The following is a 20,000-nucleotide window of genomic DNA, read 5'->3' on the forward strand; positions in this document are numbered from 1 at the left end:
CACACACACAAACATATCTTATTGCTCTTCATATTTTTACTAACCTGTTGTTGCAACTTTCTTGTTCTGTTTTGTTCACTGAAATGCCACAACACACAGATTACAATAAGCAGTAAGCAATTCTCAATCTATTTTAGTATTTTAATCAGTAATTAAAAGAAAATTAAATACAGGACACACAGTGAAAGGCACTTTTGTGGAACTTATTAAATCTCAACAAAGAGCTTACATTTTTTTAGGAATACGAGCTGATCACAGATTTAAACTCTTTCAGAAATCATGAACAAAATGTTCAGTTAAACACATTTCTGAACTTTTATTCCATTATTATTATTTTTTTGTTCTTGTTGCTAATTTTCACTCAGCAGGAGTGTAAGTTAATAGCGGTCTTAAAGGCAAGTCAAATTTGAATAGGTTTCCTCCTGCTCCAGACAGCTAGCTAGAACACACTCATTCATTTGCGTTCTTTTTTTGGAAATGAGTACACCTGACAGCATGCTAGCGAACTAACAGTCCAGAACTAACATTGTAGGAAACCTCTTCAGATTTCACTGCTGCTAATACAACGAACAGTAACGCTACTGTTCACAAGCCATGTGGTTTTATTATATATATGCATCATTACTGCTTGTACACTAAATTAAAATATATGACTTAACGTATGGCTATAAAACATTTTACACTATTGGATTTCATTAATTAACTATTAAGACTTCTAATTCTGTAGTTTTCCACCGGTCACAATATATTTTATTCAGTCTGTACAGGATTTTGAGTGTGATTTCTTTTCGTGATTGTTGTGGCCAAAAATGCTTGATTTTGCTGCAGCTTTTTTCTAAATTTGTGATACACCCTGCAGAGTTTTTTGTGCTTTTGTGTGAAAAACTACTTGAACTGGCAAGACTGCAGTTGCACAAAATTGTTCTGCATGGTGTTTCGCAGTGATGTTTGTTGGTAAATGAGACCTTTTAGCTGTACTCGTGTGTGACGCACGTGAATCGAAGAGGGCTTTGGCTGAATGCGTGTTGCGATGATGTCACATGACGCATGTTGGCCCAAATCTGTGGACAATCTGGTAATTTTGAAAAATTGCAAGCTCTGCCGATTATTGCGGAGTTTGCTTGATTTTGAGTTAATTTCTGTGATCGCAAAATCCTGGAGCGACTGATTAATGTCGTCCCAAATTAGAACCAAAGTAGTGAGCAAGCTGTAGTGAACACAGTGGTAGGTGAACAGTAAAGAAAATTAAGGACTTAGTAATTAGGTCTTAGAATATACAATAGTTTATCATTTTTGACTAAATGTGAATAATTATTAAGTGTATTGTATATTGGCTGCACACTTCCTACACACAGACACACACACGTCTGTGAAACCCCCCACACTCTTAAGTGACTGACTGAGGGCTGGTATAATACGTGTGTGCGTGCGTGTGTGTGCGTGCGTGTGTGTGTGCACGTGTGTGCGTGCGTGTGTGTGTGCGTGCGTGTGTGCGCGCGCATGTGTGTGCGCGTGCATGCGTGTGATACATGGCTCTTACCTGCCTCCAAGGATGAAACATGACTGACAGCACACCGGATCTAAATCATCTGTCATCACGTGTCTCATGCTAAAGTGCATTCATGTGAGTTGTCTAACATGCAAATGACATGATTCATACTCTGTGTGTGTATGTGTGTGTGTGTGTGTGTGTGTGTGTGTGTGTGTTGTCAGCTTGCTCTGATAGTCTTCTGATTTTGTTCTGCACAGCATTAAGTAAAGCCAGATGTCTTTGTTTGGACTCGACTCCACCTCATCTCTCTCTCTCTTTCTCTTTCTCTCTCTCTCTCTCTCTTTCTCTCTCTCTTTCTCTCTCTCTCTCTTTCTGCAGCTGTGTGTGTGTGTGTGTTTGTGCTCTGCTCTATTTAAGCATCTGTGTATGTGTTCTCCAGCACCACTCTGTCTCACTGAATGTGTCCACACACACACGCTCTCTCTGTCACACACACACGCTCTCTCTCTCTCTCTCTCTCTCACACACACACACACTCACACACACACACTCTCTCTCTCTCTCTCTCTCTCTCTTTCACTCACACACACACACACATGCGCGCACATTATGATTCCGCAGTGTCAGTAACACAGGTTGTATTTCATCAGTTCATGTGAGCAGAAGAGGAGAAATTGAAGTTCTGTATTTATCTCTCTCTCTCATTCTCTCACTTTCTCTCTCACTTTCTACCTCTGTCTCTGAACTGATAAACTATGTATTTCTCTTTTTAAGCTTGCCTATATTCATACAGCAGTTTTATATTTTTTTTGTGAGCATTTGTGTGTAGAATGGCGACTGAATGTACTGTATTCTGTGTGTGTGTGTGTGTGTGTGTGTGTGTGTGTGTGTGTGTGTGCATGGTTGATCCATATATGGCTTTCTTTTCAGTTGACCCTTGACCTTTGGCAGATGGTTTGAAGCACTGCCAGGGAAGCATTTGTGATTCTGCAGACCAGACAGATTGTGTGTGCGCGTGTGTATGTGTGCACGTGCGCGTGTGTATGTGTGTGTGTGTGAGAGAGAGAGAGAGAGCACACTGTAGCTTATCTTTAGTCCAGTTCAGGGAGTGTGATAATAGATCACATACACACACTACCACACATAGGGAGACATGACAATACTCAGCTCTTTCAGTCCTGTTCTTTAATAAGGGGTGTGTGTGTGTGTGAGAGAGGGGGGGGGGACAGAGAGAGGGACAGAGAGAGGGAGTGGGACAGCGAAAGACAGATAAAGCAACCTTTTGATTTGACAGAGAGAGAGAGGCAGAGAGAGAGGCAGAGAGAGAGGCAGAGAGAGGGAGCAGGACAGAGAAAGACAGATAAAGCAACCTTTTGATTTGACAGAGAGAGATAGGCAGAGAGAGAGGCAGAGAGAGAGAAATAGAAAGTCTATGTGCAGGTGAAGAGGAAGAGAGTTATTTTATTCGCCTCAGTTATTGTCCCAAGGGGATTCGGTCATTATGTGAGTGTGTGTGTGTGTGTGTGTGTGTGTATTAGAGAGAGAGAGAGAGAGAGAGAGAGATATGTGTGTTTATGCTGGAGCACTGTGCATGTCAGAATCAGAGTTATAAGGAAGATGTTTTCAGTGGCCTAGATTTACGTCCTTATGAGGTGTCAAGTTAGCTGTGTGTGTGTGTATGTGTGTGTGTGCGCGTGCATGTGATACAGAGTGGTATCTGATGGAGATGTCAGATTTTATCCCCAGCTTGCTAGGCTACACACACACTACTTAGTTAAGCCTATCATCCAAGATCATCTAATAACCTGTAAGTACAGTGCTGTGAAAAAGTACTTGATTTTGTCTGTTTTTGTGTATATCTCATAACATATTGTTACACTAGACCACACTCACTACACTACACTAGAATACACTCACTACACTACACTAGAATACACTACACTAGACTACACTAGAATACACTACACTACAGTAGACTACACTCAGTACACTACACTAGAATACACTCACTACACTACACTAGAATACACTACACTAGACTACACTAGAATACACTACACTACAGTAGACTACACTCACTACACTACACTAGAATACACTCACTACACTACACTAGAATACACTACACTAGACTACACTAGAATACACTACACTACAGTAGACTACACTCACTACACTACACTAGAATACACTCACTACACTACACTAGAATACACTACACTAGACTACACTAGAATACACTACACTACAGTAGACTACACTCACTACACTACACTAGAATACACTAACTACACTACACTAGAATACACTACACTAGACTACACTAGAATACACTACACTACAGTAGACTACACTCACTACACTACACTAGAATACACTCAATACACTACACTAGAATACACTACAGTAGACTACACTACACTAGAATACACTCACTACACTACACTAGAATACACTACACTACTCTACACTAGATTACACTAGACTGCAGTATACTAGATTACACTACACTAGACTACACTAGAATACACTCACTACACTAGACTACACTAGAATACACTACACTTGAATGCACTACACTATACCACAGTAGACTACACTCACTACGGTACACTACACTAGACTACACCACACTAGACTATACTCAGTACACTACACTAGACTACAGTAGACTACACTCACTACACACACTGCACTAGACTACACTACACTATACTACAGTAGATTTCACTACACTATACTACACTAGATTACACTACACTAGACTACACTACAATAGAATACACTCACTATACTACACTACACTAAACTGCAGTACATTAGATTACACTACACTACACTACACTAGACTGCAATACACTAGATTACACTACACTACACTACACTAGACTGCAATACACTAGATTACACTACACTACACTACACTAGACTGCAATACACTAGATTACACTACACTACACTACACTAAACTGCAATACATTAGATTACACTACACTACACTACACTAGACTGCAATACACTAGATTACACTACACTACACTAGACTACACTACACTAGAATACACTCACTATACTACACTAGAATGCACTCACTATACTACACTAGAATGCACTCACTACACTACACTAGACTACACTACACTAGACTACACTACACTAGATTACACTACACTAGACTTCACTACACTATACTACACTACACTACACTAGACTTCACTACACTACACTACACTAGACTTCACTACACTTCACTACACTACACCACACTACACTAGACTTCACTACACTAGACTGCAATACACTAGATTACACTACGCTAGAATAAACTCACTACACTAGACTGCAATACATTAGACTACACTAGACTATACTACATTAGACTTCACTACACTATACTACACTGCACTATACTACACTACACTATACTACACTACACTAGACTTCACTACACTAGACTTCACTACACTACACTAGACTTCGCTACACTATACTACACTACACTAGATTACACTACACTAGACTTCACTACACTATACTACACTATACTACACTACACTACACTAGACTTCACTACACTACACTAGACTGCAATACACTAGATTACACTACACTAGAATAAACTCACTACACTAGACTGCAATGCACTAGATTACACTACACTATACTACACTACACTACATTAGACTTCACTACACTACACTAGACTTCACTACACTATACTACACTACACTAGACTGCAATACACTAGATTACACTACACTAGAATAAACTCACTACGCTACATTAGACTGCAATACACTAGACTTCACTACACTACACTACACTAGACTTCACTAGACTAGACTACACTATACTACACTGCACTACACTACACTATGCTATACTGTACTACACTACACTACACTAGACTACACTACACTAGATTACACTACACTACACTACACTAGACTACACTAGACCAGACTACACTATACTACACTGCACTAGACTAGACTACACTATACTACACTAGACTAGACTACACTATACTACACTGCACTAGACTACACTACACTACACTAGACTATACTACACTACACTCACTACTCCCTATCAGAGTTCTGTAATCTCACACACACTGTAGTGTCTCCACTAACCAGCCTGCGAGAGGGAGCTGAGAGAAATACACACACACTTTCTCTACTGCTCAGTGAATTATTGATCAGAGAGGCCTGTGTGTGTGTGTGTGTGTGTGTGTGTGTTTGTGCGAGTGTGTGCTTGTGTGTGCGCGTGTGTGTGAGCATGTGTTTTGTGAATTCAATCTCATGTCCTTAGCCCCATGTCCAAAGATGAGTTCACACTGAGAGAGAGAGTGTGCATGTGTGTGCATGTGTGTGCATGTGTGTGCATGTGTGTGTGTGTGTGTGTGCGTGTGTGTGTTTAAATGCTGATGCTATAAGCACTTTTCTGCCCAAGTGTTGGCAGTTGTCCAAGCTGAAATCTGATGCCTCTGAATGTTTCCCTCCCACAAGCCTGGAGGAAGTGTTTACACTCTGTGTGTGTGTGTGTGTGTGTGTGTGTGTGTGTGTGATGTTTCTCTCCTGCAGGCTAGAGTTTACTGAGTGAGAAATGAGGCAGTCTGTCAATAAGAGATACTGTGTGTGTGTGTGTGTGTGTGTGTGTGTGTGTGTGTGTGTGTGTGTGTGTGTTGCAGATGACTTGGAGGTGTGTGAGTCTCTGTGTATTTATACACGTGTATGTGTATATGTGTGAAAAACTAGCATGACCTGTTACAGCTTGTCTGTGGTTCATAGCCCAATAAACATACACACATATACACATACACACACACACACATACACACACACACACGTGTTCCCTTGTGGGTGACTCCTTTCTTCTGTGTGTGTGTGTGTGTGTGTGTGTGTGTGTGGACAGAAGGGAGGTCGGGCAGGACAATATTTCATTGTAAATACCACACACACACATACACACGGGGACTATAAAGCTGTAACCCACATTATTATAACACGTGCAGAGGAAAATATTCAGCGTGAACAATGACTACATAATACAGCACTCTCGCTTAACATTCACAGCACAGATGAAGCTCTTTCTCTGTATTTGTGTGTGTGTGATATTTCAAATGGTAGTCAGACTGGTTCTTATGACTAATGATCTCCTCTAAATGAATAATTGCTGTTTTCCTTCTACTCCCTCTATACACACACACACACACACACACACACACACACACACACACACACACACACACACACTGAGGCATATACACTAATCAGTGATAATGGCAAGAGAGCATGTAAATCACCTCAGGGTCATGCATCCTTAGACCAGAGAGATGGAAAGTGTGTGTGTATGTGTGTATCTGTGTATGTGTGTGTACGTGTGTGTGTGTGTGTGTTTGAGTGTGTGTGCGTGGGGGGGAGAGAAATAAAGAGAAGAAGAAGAGGAAAGGTTAGTGTGGTTAGAGGTGCAGAGGGCTATAAAAGAGGAAGGTGAATTTGAGAGTGAGAACTCTGTGTGTGCATGTGTGTGTGTGTGTGCGTGCGTGTGTATGCGCGTGTGTGCGTGTGTGTTGAAGGTTGTTGAGGGTGGACAGACAATCAGCCAGACAGAAGCTGATGAGAAGAGAGGGGGTGTGGGAGGGTAGGGAATGAGCAAGAGACCACAAGAGAGAGAGAGGGAGAGAGAAAGAGAGAGAGAGAGCGAGAGATGGAGCTGATGGTAGCATAGCAACTCAAGCTTTCACTTCTCTCTCTCTCACGCTCTTTCTATCTCTATCTATCTCTCTCTCCTGGTCTCTCCTTTTTCTCTCTCTGTGATGATCTTGACCAATGACAGCATCCCTGCAATATATTATACACTATTCTTCCCCTTCTCCATCAGTTGAGGGTGAGACAAATCTGTCGCCTATACACACACACACACACACATACACACACATCAATTCGTTTATTAATGCGTGAAGTTAGCTTGCCAGAGGACACAGATAAACAGTGAAAGTGTAAGGGCTGGACTCTATATTCTGACAGTCCATATATGTCCAGTTAATATCATCAGTGTCCAGATTAGTTTCGCATGCTTGCCTCACACTAGTTGATAAATAAGACGACTGCAAAGATTTGAGACATTCAGACAGATAGCATTAGTTTAATAAAGAGCGTTGACTGATTCCTTTTCTGTTTCCTGCTGGTCTAAGCTTCTTTGTGTACAGAAGACAGGAGATGAGTAGCTCTATATTACTGACCGAATGCTTTTATGCTTACTGATAATCACCCATGAATATTATGAGTGTTATGAGAATATTATGAGTAAGGATGTCTGAGGGTTTTAGTTCATATTGATGTGTTCCTCTTGTCTTCTCTGTTAGGTTTATTATACAGTTGAAGTCCTACGTTTACATATTCCATGCAGAATCTGCAAAATGTTAATTTATAATTTTTTTAAAGCAGGATTATAAAAATCCCATGCTGTTTTTTATTTAGTCCTGCCCTGAATAATCAATTTCACATAACAGATGTTTACATTTAGTCCACAAGACACAATAATAACTGAATTTACACAAATGAACCAGTTCAAAAGTTTACATACCCTTGATTCTTAACACTGTGTGTTGTTACCTGGATGATCAACGACTGTTTTTATGTTTTGTGATAGCTGTTCATGAGTCCCTTGTTTGTCCTGAGCAGTTAAACTGCCCACTGTTCTTCAGAAAAATCCTCCAGGTCTTGCACATTTTTTACTTTTCCAGCATCTTCTGCATATTTGACCTCTTTCCAACAGTGGCTATATGATGTTGAGATCCATCTTTTCACACTGAGGACAGCTGAGGGACTCACAACTATTACAAAAGGTGCAAACATTCACTGATGCTCAAGAAGGCAACATGATACATTAAGAGCCAGGGTGTGTAAACTTTTGAACAGGATGATCGGTGTAAATTGTTATTTGAAGTGTTATGTATAGTTATGTGAAATAGCTTATTCAGGGCAGTACTAAATAAAAAAACCAAAATGTTTATTCAATTTTTATGATCCCACTTTATTTATTTATTTATTTTTAAATATTAACATTTTGCCGATTCTGCAAGGCGTATGTAAAACTTGTGATCTCAACTGTAAGTATCCCTGTGTCAAGTGACTTTTTAACAAAGCCATGACTATGTATATGTCAACATGGCAATAATCTGTCAGTATGTACTGTATACCTCAGCTGCACACAGTAGTGCCTCTGCATTTGGATACACACTCCCTAGGTGGGCAGCATTTGCATGTTCCTGAGATAAAAACGGATTCTTCTTAGGTTCTTTGTTTTGAACAAGGTCAGCAGCACATGTAGATTAAAGTTTGATGCATGTAAATTAAAGAGAGCTTTGGCTGAATGTGTGTTGTGATGACATCACATCACGCATCTCGGCCCAAATCTGTGGAAAATCTACGGTAATTTTAAGAAATTGCAGGCTCCTCCGAATACTGCGAAGTTTTCTTGATTTTGCATTAATTTCTGCGATCACAAAATTCTGGAGGGACTGAATGACATTAAGTGCATTTGCCAACAACACACCACATTGCAACATTTTTAAATTAATAATGAATGAATGAATTTCTAAATATCGATTTTAGTTAATAACATGAAGCATTTGGAAATCATTCATTCATTCATTCATTCATTCATTCATCTTCACTAAGCACTTTATCCTGGTTGATCCAGGGAGCACTGGGCCCCAGGTGAAACACCAGACCATTCCATGGCACCATCCACACACACACACACGCACATTCACACACTCAGTCATGGACAATTTAGCATAGCCAATTTGCCTAGCTGCTTGTTTTTGGACGGTGGAAGAAACCAGAGGAAACCCACGTAAACACTATGAAAATATCCAAAACTGCACCCAGACAGTAAACCGAGCTCAGGATCAAACCCAGGACCCTGGAGCTGTGACGCAGCAACACACCACCGTATTGCCCAAGTGTATTATAGACATGTACACACCTTAATCACACTATTAACATCTTGTGGGAGTTTTCACCGCATTGTGCGACAGGACACGTACACACACAGCAGTGCTCAACTGTTTGACGGCAAACAAGAGAGCATGGCTGTGTCCGAAACCACGTACTTACCTGCTGTATAGTAAGTGTAATACATGTATTTCTATATACTATATAGTAGGTAAGTATGTGGTTTGGGACGCAGCCCACGGCTTCAAGCAGTCGCCTATTTGCACGTATCGCATGACAAATAATTAACTGCACTTGAAACTTTCGTAAAATTAAAAATGAAACACCCAAACCTGTATACGGTACCATAACGAAGACAAACTGTATGTTGATGCGTGAAATTCTGGAGGGTACGTCGGACGGCGTGGCGTGGGGACGTAATGACGTGTGCCGTTAATCGATCTATGTTCTATAACATGTAAAACAGGAACGTGAAAGGAATATCCTAAAAGCAACTCATGTAAACACCTTAATCACAATATTGTCTTATTCAGAATAAGGTCAATAATTAGATTACTGCTGTCCATGTAAACTTAGTCAATGCATTGCAAACGATTTACGTGACATTTGTGTAAAAATAATTTCGCTCAACAGTGCTGTTATCAATATAGCTGTGATTATATTTTGGCTTAACAAACCTAGTTTGATTATTGCTTCATTAGTTACAGAAGTGTTACCAAGCAACACATTACCTGTTTTCCAACTCCAGGCTAGTTTCTATCAATGTTCCTCATTTACACATCCCTTCTTCCTTCTCTTCCTTATCTGACAACCATTCATAATATCAATCTAATATTTTCATAAACATATTCATCAGTATGAATTTGATGTAATCAGCGATTATATCGGCATGCCTGAAGCGCACTGATATACACTGTATATCAACTGTACAGTACAGTGTACAGTGTACCACTGCTGTTATGCTGGATCTCAGCACTCATGGGATGCCGCTTATCTAGTCAAATTACTTAACCATATTAGTTGTTTAAAAATAATAGTAACAAATGGATATCTTATAGATTCTGCTTTTATGTTGTTTTCCCAATCACATTTACATTAATAACACAATGTGGTCAGTAATCTTCTGAAACATCTGAGAATTAGGTGTATGGTGCTGCGTTTGAGGTGAAGCCGCAACATGCAATTCCCCCACTACTGTGGGTATAAACCACACCTTGACTTGAAATTTCAACTCGTTAACTTGGGTTAGTCTTCTCAACTATTACTATACACTATATATATTACTATATACTAGAGATGCACCGATACTAAATTTCTCAGCCGATACCGATAACCGATTATTCAGGGTGATATCGGCCGATAACCGATACCGATAGTTCTGCCTTTTATGCCTTCTTTTAAATGAATAATAATTAATTCCACAATTCTGAAAGAAATGCAAATAAAAACTTTATTCTTTCCATTTCACAAGTTGTTTCACAGTAACTGGTCTCATAAACAGAAAACACATTACTCTAATTAACATGAACACATGAACTAAATTCTGAAGATTAAAGTAAGATTTCTTAACTTATTGAATGTTATTAATTCATATTAACATTGACTGAATTCTAAAAAAAACCTCCTGTTAGTCTCACATTCACTCACCACAAACAAAAGCATTTCTACTTCAGCACTGAACATCAAACTGGTAATATATAATATCAACTTTTTTATATATTAACATTAACTGGACATGAAATATACTACTCTACAAATATATTTTTCTGTGCAATATATAGCTTTTTTCTCAACTCCTCTTCATGTAAATCTTTCAACCGTGTACTTGTGCTTTAATATAGCGCGGCAAAAAAAAAAAATTGACTCCACGCTGAAACTCCCGCTTCGCTACTGCAGCGTCCAGTGTAAAATTTTAGCAGTACAGAGCTTACAGAGATTACAAACTGCAGTTTTGTCATCATTCCAGACAAGAGACATCATCTTTACACACAGCACAAAATCGATGTGTTTTCCCGCCCTCTTTTGATTGACAGGATATAATTGGCCCTGATCATTGGATGTTTTTAAACTATCAGCCAATAACGTGAAAAATTGCTTTCATCGGCCGATACCGATTATTTGCCGATACGTCGGTACATCTCTACTATATACTGTATATATTACTATGTATTATATACTAGTTCCTTCCCCGTTTATGGAGTGACATCAAACCAACATGAGTTAAGTGAGTTTCTAACAGAACTTTGTTAAATCTCTAATAAATATCGCTCTTTTAAGAAGGCAGTCATCAACATTAGAGTCATCATTAATGTTAGCCAGTTAGCTTGCTGCAAAGATACTTGCAATTGTCTGCTGTAGTTGCTGTGCTGCAGTTTAAGTCCAAATGTTGCATGAAGGTTTGAAATTCACTATAGTAATACCAGTAGCCATTCAGAACTGTAAAAGTACGGTTAAAGTAGCTTTTTATGAGCTTTACGTTCTCTGACAGTTCAAATAAAATACACACGTTCGTGGAGGCATTCATGTTTTGTTTTGTTTTCCCACTCCGCACGTCGTACGTGCCGAGGTGGGTAATGATGTCATTAAAACTTGCAGATTATCACTTAAAAGGCAACATGAATACAGCATATGATTAGTGTGGCAATTAGGCTTGTGCGATATTGATTTTTCCCCTGCTTGTGATTTTCTTGTGTGTGTGTGTGTGTGTGTGTGTGTGTGTGTGTGTGTGTGTATGTTAGTGATACCTGTGACATCTCAACCTTCCTGTCTGTGTGTGTATGTTAGGTGTGTGTGGAGTGGGACGGCGAGCCGGCAGCAGAGTGTAAATGGAGGAGGCTCAGGGAGGAGTGGGAGGTGTTTGTGCTGGAACACGAGCTGGTATGGGCCAAGAGGAACAGCACCTCACAGGAGAACAGCTCTCCACAGCCTGCACTGGTAGGTCTCTCACTCTCTCTCACACAGACACACACACACACACTTTCCAACACTGTTTGTACTGCAGCTGCTTAGAGAGACAGCGTTTAAAAGATCATTATTGATTTTCTTCTGCACTTTTTGTTTTTCTTTGGTTTTTCCACTTCCTGACTTTGGGAATTTGTATGATTTAAACAGTTCTGAAGGCTGCTTTTGATTAGTTGTAAATATGTGTGTGTGTGTGTGTGTGTGTGTGTGTGTGTGTGTGTATTTGTGTGTGTGTGTATATTTGTGTGTGTGTGTATTTGTGTGTGTGCGTCTGTGTGTATTTTGATAGTTGTCAAAGCATAAAAGGTTTTCTGTCACCTGACTCCCACTCTGGAGTGAGTCATCCTTCTCTCCCTAAATCTCTCTCTCTCACACACACACACACACACACACACACAGGCTGTAGAGAGAGAGAGAGAGAGAGAGAGAGAGAGAGAGAGAGAAAGCAGATTGAGCTCTTGGCTTTTCCAGCTCGACGTGCCGAGCTCCTACTCTCTGAGGAGATTTTGTGTATCTGTGTCCTGCCATAGTGCTCCTTCTACAGGATTTGGGCTTGCTTATGTAACCATGCCACCTGGTTATGTATGTTACCGTGGTTACAGGCTAGGTGTGTGTTACCATGGGTTACAGTGTGTAAGATGGAGTAACCATGGGTAATGAGCAATAATGAACTCCCTGGGTCTGCCAAGTTAAAAGAAATAGACACGAATGCATGTATGTTATATGATTGTATATGTGATGACTAAAACCCTCAACCTCAAAACTTGAATTTGGGTGCTATTTTTCAAGCATAAATTGCTGATTAATGCCAAAGTGTGTGTGTGTGGTGGGGGGGATAAACAAACAAATAGATTAGATATACTAATTTAACTAGAGACCTAGACTACACTGTCATTCTGTCTATATTCATCATTTACCTTCTGGATGTTTTCTCTTTTAATGCCATTCATTCTCTGCAGTAGCCTGATAGCTCTATACGTAACACCTTGTATGGTTCTATGTCAGGGGTGTCCAAGCTTATCCAGAAAGAGTCGGTGTGGGTGCAGGTTTTCATTCCAATCAAACTGGACACCCCTGTACTAAATGATTGTGGGTTTTGGTCTGTTGGCATTCTGAATAACTCTGCAATCCACCGTACTCTGAATTTGTACAAGCCTGACCTCCGACACACAAAAATGCAATATAATGCTCATTCAGCTCAGAAGTCCACATCATCCACCTTGTCCGAGTTCTCTGACCTAAACAAACCTAATGTCACAACTTTATGGCAGCACACAGTGAATGGTAAACAGGAATCCATTTGCATTATTTTCTTCGTATACCAACACTTGATTTTACTTGATTTAACAAGACAGTTAACCTACATTTTGCATCATTTATCTTTGTTAATAGCACAGTAATAATACATGTAGATCTTATTAACATGTTTATTAATTTCAGAGAGTAGACATATATGACTCAGGCTTCGACTCAACTTTCTGAGTGTAGAGGACAGCGGATTGCAACAGAAAATTGAGCAGACGTGAAGTGAAGTCTCTGTGGGTATTACATTACCACTAAAATACTGACATCAAATATAGTGACTGAGAAAACCCGAAATACATTTTCAGCCAATTGTGCCAGCCAGCTGGTTATTTCTACCACTAAAAATCACTATAAAACCTGTAAGTGAAATCTAATTGTGTGCCATTACAAAAACCTCACTGTGCTACACTGCACACACTTGGTTCTTAAAGGGAGTGAGAGAAGCTGATTTGATTGGATATTGCCACAGCACACTTACACTCACCTTTTATTCATTTATTCATGAAAACCCAAACCCTGAGCTACATTACCACTTGTGCACCTGATTCCAACAATTCCAACAATGCACCAGTCTTATGCCTTGTTTTTGCTTGAGCACTCTGATGACAGAATTAAAGCCTAATATACAGTTGAGGTCATAAGTTTATATTTGCCTTGCAATCACCTTGATCTTTATTTGGTTTAAAGATCTTTTTTTTCATTTAGTACTGCCCTTCAGAGCATAATGCATTTACATGTTTCCCAGAAGAGACAAAATAATAACAATTTACACTAATCATACAGCTCAAAAGTTTACACCCCCTGGCTCTTAACGTGCCATGTTGCCTTCTTGAGCATCAGTGAATGTTTGCACCTTTTGTAATAGTTGTGTACGATTCCCTCAGTGTGAAAAGATGGATCTCAACATCATATAGCTGCTGTTGGAAATGGGTCAAATATGCAGAAGATGCTGGAAAAGTAAATAATGTGCAGGACCTGGAGGATTTTTCTGAAGAACAGTGGGCAGTTTAACTGCTCAGGACAAACAAGGGACTCATGAACAACTATCACAAAACATAAAAACAGTCGTTGATCATCCAGGTAACAACACACAGTGTTAAGAATCAAGCGTATGTAAACTTTTGAACTGGTTCATTTTTGTAAATTCAGTTATCATTGTGTCTTGTGGACTAAATGTAAACATCTGTTATGTGAAATAGATTATTCAGGGCAGAACTAAATAAAAAAAAAAAAAAAATGCAATTTTTATAAAATCCCTCTTTTTTTAATGATTAACATTTTGCAGATTCTGCAAGGCATATGTAAACTTATTTTATTTATTTTTCCCTGATCTCTGTTTTTTTTATAATCTCCCCACTCTGTTTCTGTCAGGTGTGGGAGATGGGCTTTTGGCCAGTCAGATTTTGTTCTCTGATATTTCTAAGTGAAGCGTGTCTGCATTCCTCGTCTCTGAGCTTTCCGATTTTTATGTGAGTTTGCCAGTAGTTTAATTGAAAAAAATATATAATTATCACTAGACAATTGATTGTATGTGGTGGGTGGACATTTTCATTTGCATCATCTCCAAAGGGCTTCTAGCAGACCTTGTTTTACCCAGCCATGCATTCATGTACCACGTTGACACATTTGTGTTGAGAGTGTGAACCGTGAGAGTAAAAAAAAAAAAAACACCTATCCATTGTAGTATTTTGCTATTCAATGGAGAAATAAGGGAGTTACAGTAAAGAATGACTGATTAGTGCCTCTCATTATTTAGCTGCATTGCTTTGTCACACTGTTGTATAGTGTTGTAAGTTTCAAATTATCGAGGGTTCACATTTGTCTATAAATGTGACCAAAATCTGTCATCTGTCCTGAAACAACCTTAATGCAAACCTTTAGTTTAAAAATAATCAGATTTGTGCCACTTCATGTGAACGTATCGTGAACGTAGCTTTAAGCCGGTTTTACACTGTGCGAATCCAGCGGTCTTTTACTTTGGTTATTACTTGTATAATCACACTGTACGAGAAGATCCCAATAAGAACTCTGTATCAGACTGTGCGATAATGTGCTCTACATGTCAGAGTAAACAATGAATATAGTTGCTGTGGTCTGCAGTGGGTGCACAGCGACTCAGCACACGTTTATGGCTCCTCAACTAGAAAGTATAAAAATAGTTTTACGTTGTCTTAATAGAAATAAACTCTGAAGAAGGTTTTATTTGTCATATATACATTACAGCACAGTGAAATTGTTTTCTTTTCTTATACCAGCTTGTTAGGAAGCTGGAGACAGAGCGTAGGGTCAGCCATGATACTGCACCCCTGGAGCAGATAGAGTTGAGGGCTTTGTTCAAGGCCCCAACGGTGGCAGCTTGGTGGTGCTGTGGCTTGAACCCCTGACCTTCTGATCAATAACACAGAGCCTTAAGCGTTAAGTCTCTATTTCCTGTGTCCTCTATTTCTTTCCATGTTGCATCTTATTTTGTCCTGTTATGATATAAATACGATGAGATATTTTATAAAGGCATTCTGTCCGCACTTCAACAAACCACTCTTCTTTTAAATCCAGTATCTTTTGTTTAGGTTTTGCCATCACCACTACCGTGTTTGTAGAGTTTTTTTGTAATCATATGCCATCCTCCTAGGGCTGTGACGGTGGCCATGACAACCGCTCCACTGTGGTGGTAGTTTGCCACCACGGTGGTGGGAGTGCCAACTGCAGAGGTGTCACATCACACGCCACGTTAATGTTTCTGCTTGAGTGGGCACTCTGACAAGTACAAAGTACAACATTTTGTATACAAGTGTAGTAATACTACTACTACTACTACTACTACTACTAATAATAATAATAATAATAATAATAACAGTTGCTATTTTAATTTGTATTAATAGCCTACCATATAGCGGGAGATTTTATACTAATACACAAATTACGTAATCATAATCAAACACCTTATACTGTGTTGTCTTAGTTTGGCTCGGTTTTGTTTGAGTGCTCAAAGTCCAGTCAGGCGACTTCTGCAATTTTACTTCTGGTTCTGCCGCACTGACGGATCAGTGATCTGGGAACATTTTGGATTCGTGCCTAACGATAGAGGTGAATCAATAAATTTGGATGAAGCCATATGTCGGCTTTGTGGGGGGGAAAAAAAAAAGTGTTAAACGGGCAAACATTAGCCTACAAATCTCAGGATCCATCTCCAGGCATGTCACCCAACCGCATTTTTTTTTGTTTATTTAGTATTTAGTTTTTTAGCATATTATTTATGTTACCGTCTTACTGGTATTCCTTTCAAAGTTTTATAGGCTTGTGATATACTTCACTTGTAAAAAAAATAAAATAAAGTATTCCTCAGAGAACCGTGCAACCATGTTTAACTCCATCTATTTATTAGCCACTTCTTCTTCTTCTCCTCTTGCATGCAATCACGGTGATACCGTATCCCCCAGCACCCCCAGACTGTTCCTCATTGCAACAACACGACACAACAAGGCTATGTTGAGTTGTTTCACTGATGGAAGTGCTAAAATGAACCCTTGTTAGATTTTTTTATATTACCACCACCGCTCACCACGGTGGTTTGGTCATTGGTGGTAAAAAGCTGCCACCATCAAAGACCTACTTCCTCCTGTTGGTGGATTTTAGATGAGTGTCATACATAGTAGCGCTCACACTCTAACACTTTAAGCAAAATAGCAGAACTTTCTCATCAGCTGTCTTTGGTCGCAGGCACTAAATCATCTGCCGGTGAGCACATCACATGCTTTCTAAGACCCCCAATCCCAATCTCAACTCACAACCAAAGATTATCCTATGTATGATTGTGTTTGTGACAGAAAAATTGAGCCAAATATCATACAGTGTAAACTCTGCTTTGGTGGTATAACTATATTTTTGGTCACCAGCTGATGTCCAGATGCTAGTGTTGAATTGTTAACGTTAATGGCTGTTTGTATGAGGTTGATAAACAGTGTCCCATTTTTATTGCAAGAAGGTGTTGAGGAATAGGTTCTGTCACACTCTATTTAATCTGTTTGATTTAAAATAGTTTTCTCATTGATAAAGGCCACACTGAAGACCTGCATTGCCCGGCCCATTGCTGCTTATGGCCATTTACATGGTAAATGGTGTAACCGTGGCAACCAGCCTCTATTTGGTCAACGGACTGCAGAGATAAGAGAGTAGGCCAATGTTTTGTGTGTGTGTGTGTGTGTGTGCGCACCCTTACTTGACATTCTGCTCACTGTTTGTGTGTGGTCGTGCTTTTGTTTGATGAAAACAGGAGAAGTGTGTGCATGTTTGTGTACCAAGAATGGAAGTGTGTGTGTAAGAGAGAGAGAGCGGTGGTCAATTTCAGTACTGCTTTCTGTGCAAGTGCAGATGGGAAAAAGATAGATAGATGGAGTGAAAGAGAACGTAGAGAAGAAAAGCATGGATAGATAGAACATGGGATAAAGAGAGAACACTGACTGGAATAAAGAGAGAAAGACAGGGAAAAATTGCAAATGAGACAAAAGGGGATGGGTTGAGTTAAAGGGGCACAGAGAGAAAGAGAGAAAAAGAAAATATGAGGAGTGAGAGAGAGACAGACTGTGGGGAAAGAGAGAGTGAGAGAGAGAGGCCTGAAAGAGAGAGGGAGGGTGAGAGGCTCTGGTGCAGATTTTACACAGCATGTACTGATCTCTCTTTTATCATTTATCTAGCGCACACACACACACGCGCGCGCGCACACCCCTCCACCTCTTCCTCTCTCTCTCTTTCTGTCTCACACACTTTTACACTCAGTTTTTTCCCTTTATTTCTTATCTCATTTTCTCTTTAATGTCTCAATTAAAGCCACACACACACACTCATATACGTGCACACACACTCATGCTGCACTATATATACACACACACACACACACTCATACTGCACTATGTACACACACATTCACTCATACGCACACACACTCATACTGCACAATACATACACACACACACACACACACGCACACACACTCATACTGCACTACACACACACTCATACTGCACTATGTACACACACATACACTCATACGCACACACACTCATACTGCACTACACACACACACTCATACTGCACTATATATATATATATACACACACACACACATGCACATACATGCACACACACTCATACGCACTTGCACTATACACACACACACTCATATACGCACACACACTCATACTGCACTACACACACACACAACCACACTCCTCCACCTCTTTCTCTCTCACACACTTTTATACTCAGTTTTTTCCCCTTATTCCTTCTGTCCTTTTCTCTTGTATATCTCACTTAAAGCCCCCCCCACACACACACAAACACTCATATACGCACACAGTCATACTGTACTACATACATACACACACACTCACACACATATGCACGCACAGTCGCCCCCCCCAAACACACACGGTGTCAGACTAATGTTTAGTGACACCACTTAAGTAAAAAAGCATGGTGTGTCTTTCTGAGCTGTGTGAAGTATTACAGTCTCTCTCTCTCTCTCTCTCTCACACACACACACACACACACACACACACACACACACTCGCACACAAGAGAGAGAGAGAGAGAGAGTCTGCAGTTTGCTGTCTGTCCATCAAACAAGGACAAATGAAAAGACAGAGGCGATTAGTAAATGCACGCTTTGTTTTAGTTTAAGTGTAAGCGTGCAGTAATCACTCAGCAGTGTTGAACAACATACTTAAAATTTTTGCACCCCTTTTTTTCTTCAAGCAGTGTACCTCTGTTTTACAGTACTACAAAACAGAATTTCATGTTAATTATTTTTTCCCCAAGCCATTCCATTCCGAACATGGCCTAAATATTTCAGTAATTAGGTCTTAAGTCAGATGTTAACTATGTTTATTAGCAAGCTCAGAGGTTTGCAACCCCACTGAAATGTGCAAGGTGTCATAAAAGTCATGTTCAGCTTGCCAAGATGTGCTCAGTTCCATCAGACTCGAACCTTCAAGCAGCTGCGGTGATGAGTCAAGTTCAGTTTAAACAACTATTACAAGACCCAAATCAGGAAATATCACCCTGTCACTGAGCTGGAGAAGGATATAACCAGATACGGTGTCAGAGTGTTTAGGAATGTCATTACTAACAATAAAAACCATTTAGGAATGCAGGACAAACACAGAGATACAGCCAAGGAGTACAAACGCAAACAAACAGCCATAGAGGCAAGGGGAAGAAAAGTCCACATTTATTTCACAAAAATTATTTTACTGTTTAACATGTTTCATGTTAAATAT

The 20,000-nt window shown here is 39.8% G+C and overlaps 1 protein-coding gene and 2 long non-coding RNA genes across 3 annotated transcripts in view; 2 read left to right on the top strand and 1 right to left on the bottom strand.

Moving 5' to 3' along the window:
- The window catches only part of jmjd1ca (jumonji domain containing 1Ca), a 72,296-nt gene that overhangs the window by 3,820 nt on the left and 48,476 nt on the right, over window positions 1–20,000 (top strand). The window contains exon 2 of the mRNA XM_053632525.1: window positions 12,244–12,393. Within this exon, the coding sequence (XP_053488500.1) occupies window positions 12,244–12,393 (150 nt within the window). The remainder of the gene's footprint in view (window positions 1–12,243; window positions 12,394–20,000) is intronic.
- LOC128612406 (uncharacterized) lies at window positions 10,896–12,818 on the bottom strand. The gene is made up of 2 exons (XR_008386740.1): window positions 12,739–12,818; window positions 10,896–12,409 (listed from the first exon to the last, which is right to left on the bottom strand). It is a non-coding gene; the product is annotated as an uncharacterized LOC128612406 (long non-coding RNA).
- LOC128612405 (uncharacterized) lies at window positions 12,959–14,940 on the top strand. The gene is made up of 3 exons (XR_008386739.1): window positions 12,959–13,704; window positions 13,861–13,958; window positions 14,610–14,940. It is a non-coding gene; the product is annotated as an uncharacterized LOC128612405 (long non-coding RNA).

Source organism: Ictalurus furcatus, chromosome 9 (assembly GCF_023375685.1).
Source record: "Ictalurus furcatus strain D&B chromosome 9, Billie_1.0, whole genome shotgun sequence".
Taxonomy (NCBI): Eukaryota; Metazoa; Chordata; class Actinopteri; order Siluriformes; family Ictaluridae; genus Ictalurus; species Ictalurus furcatus.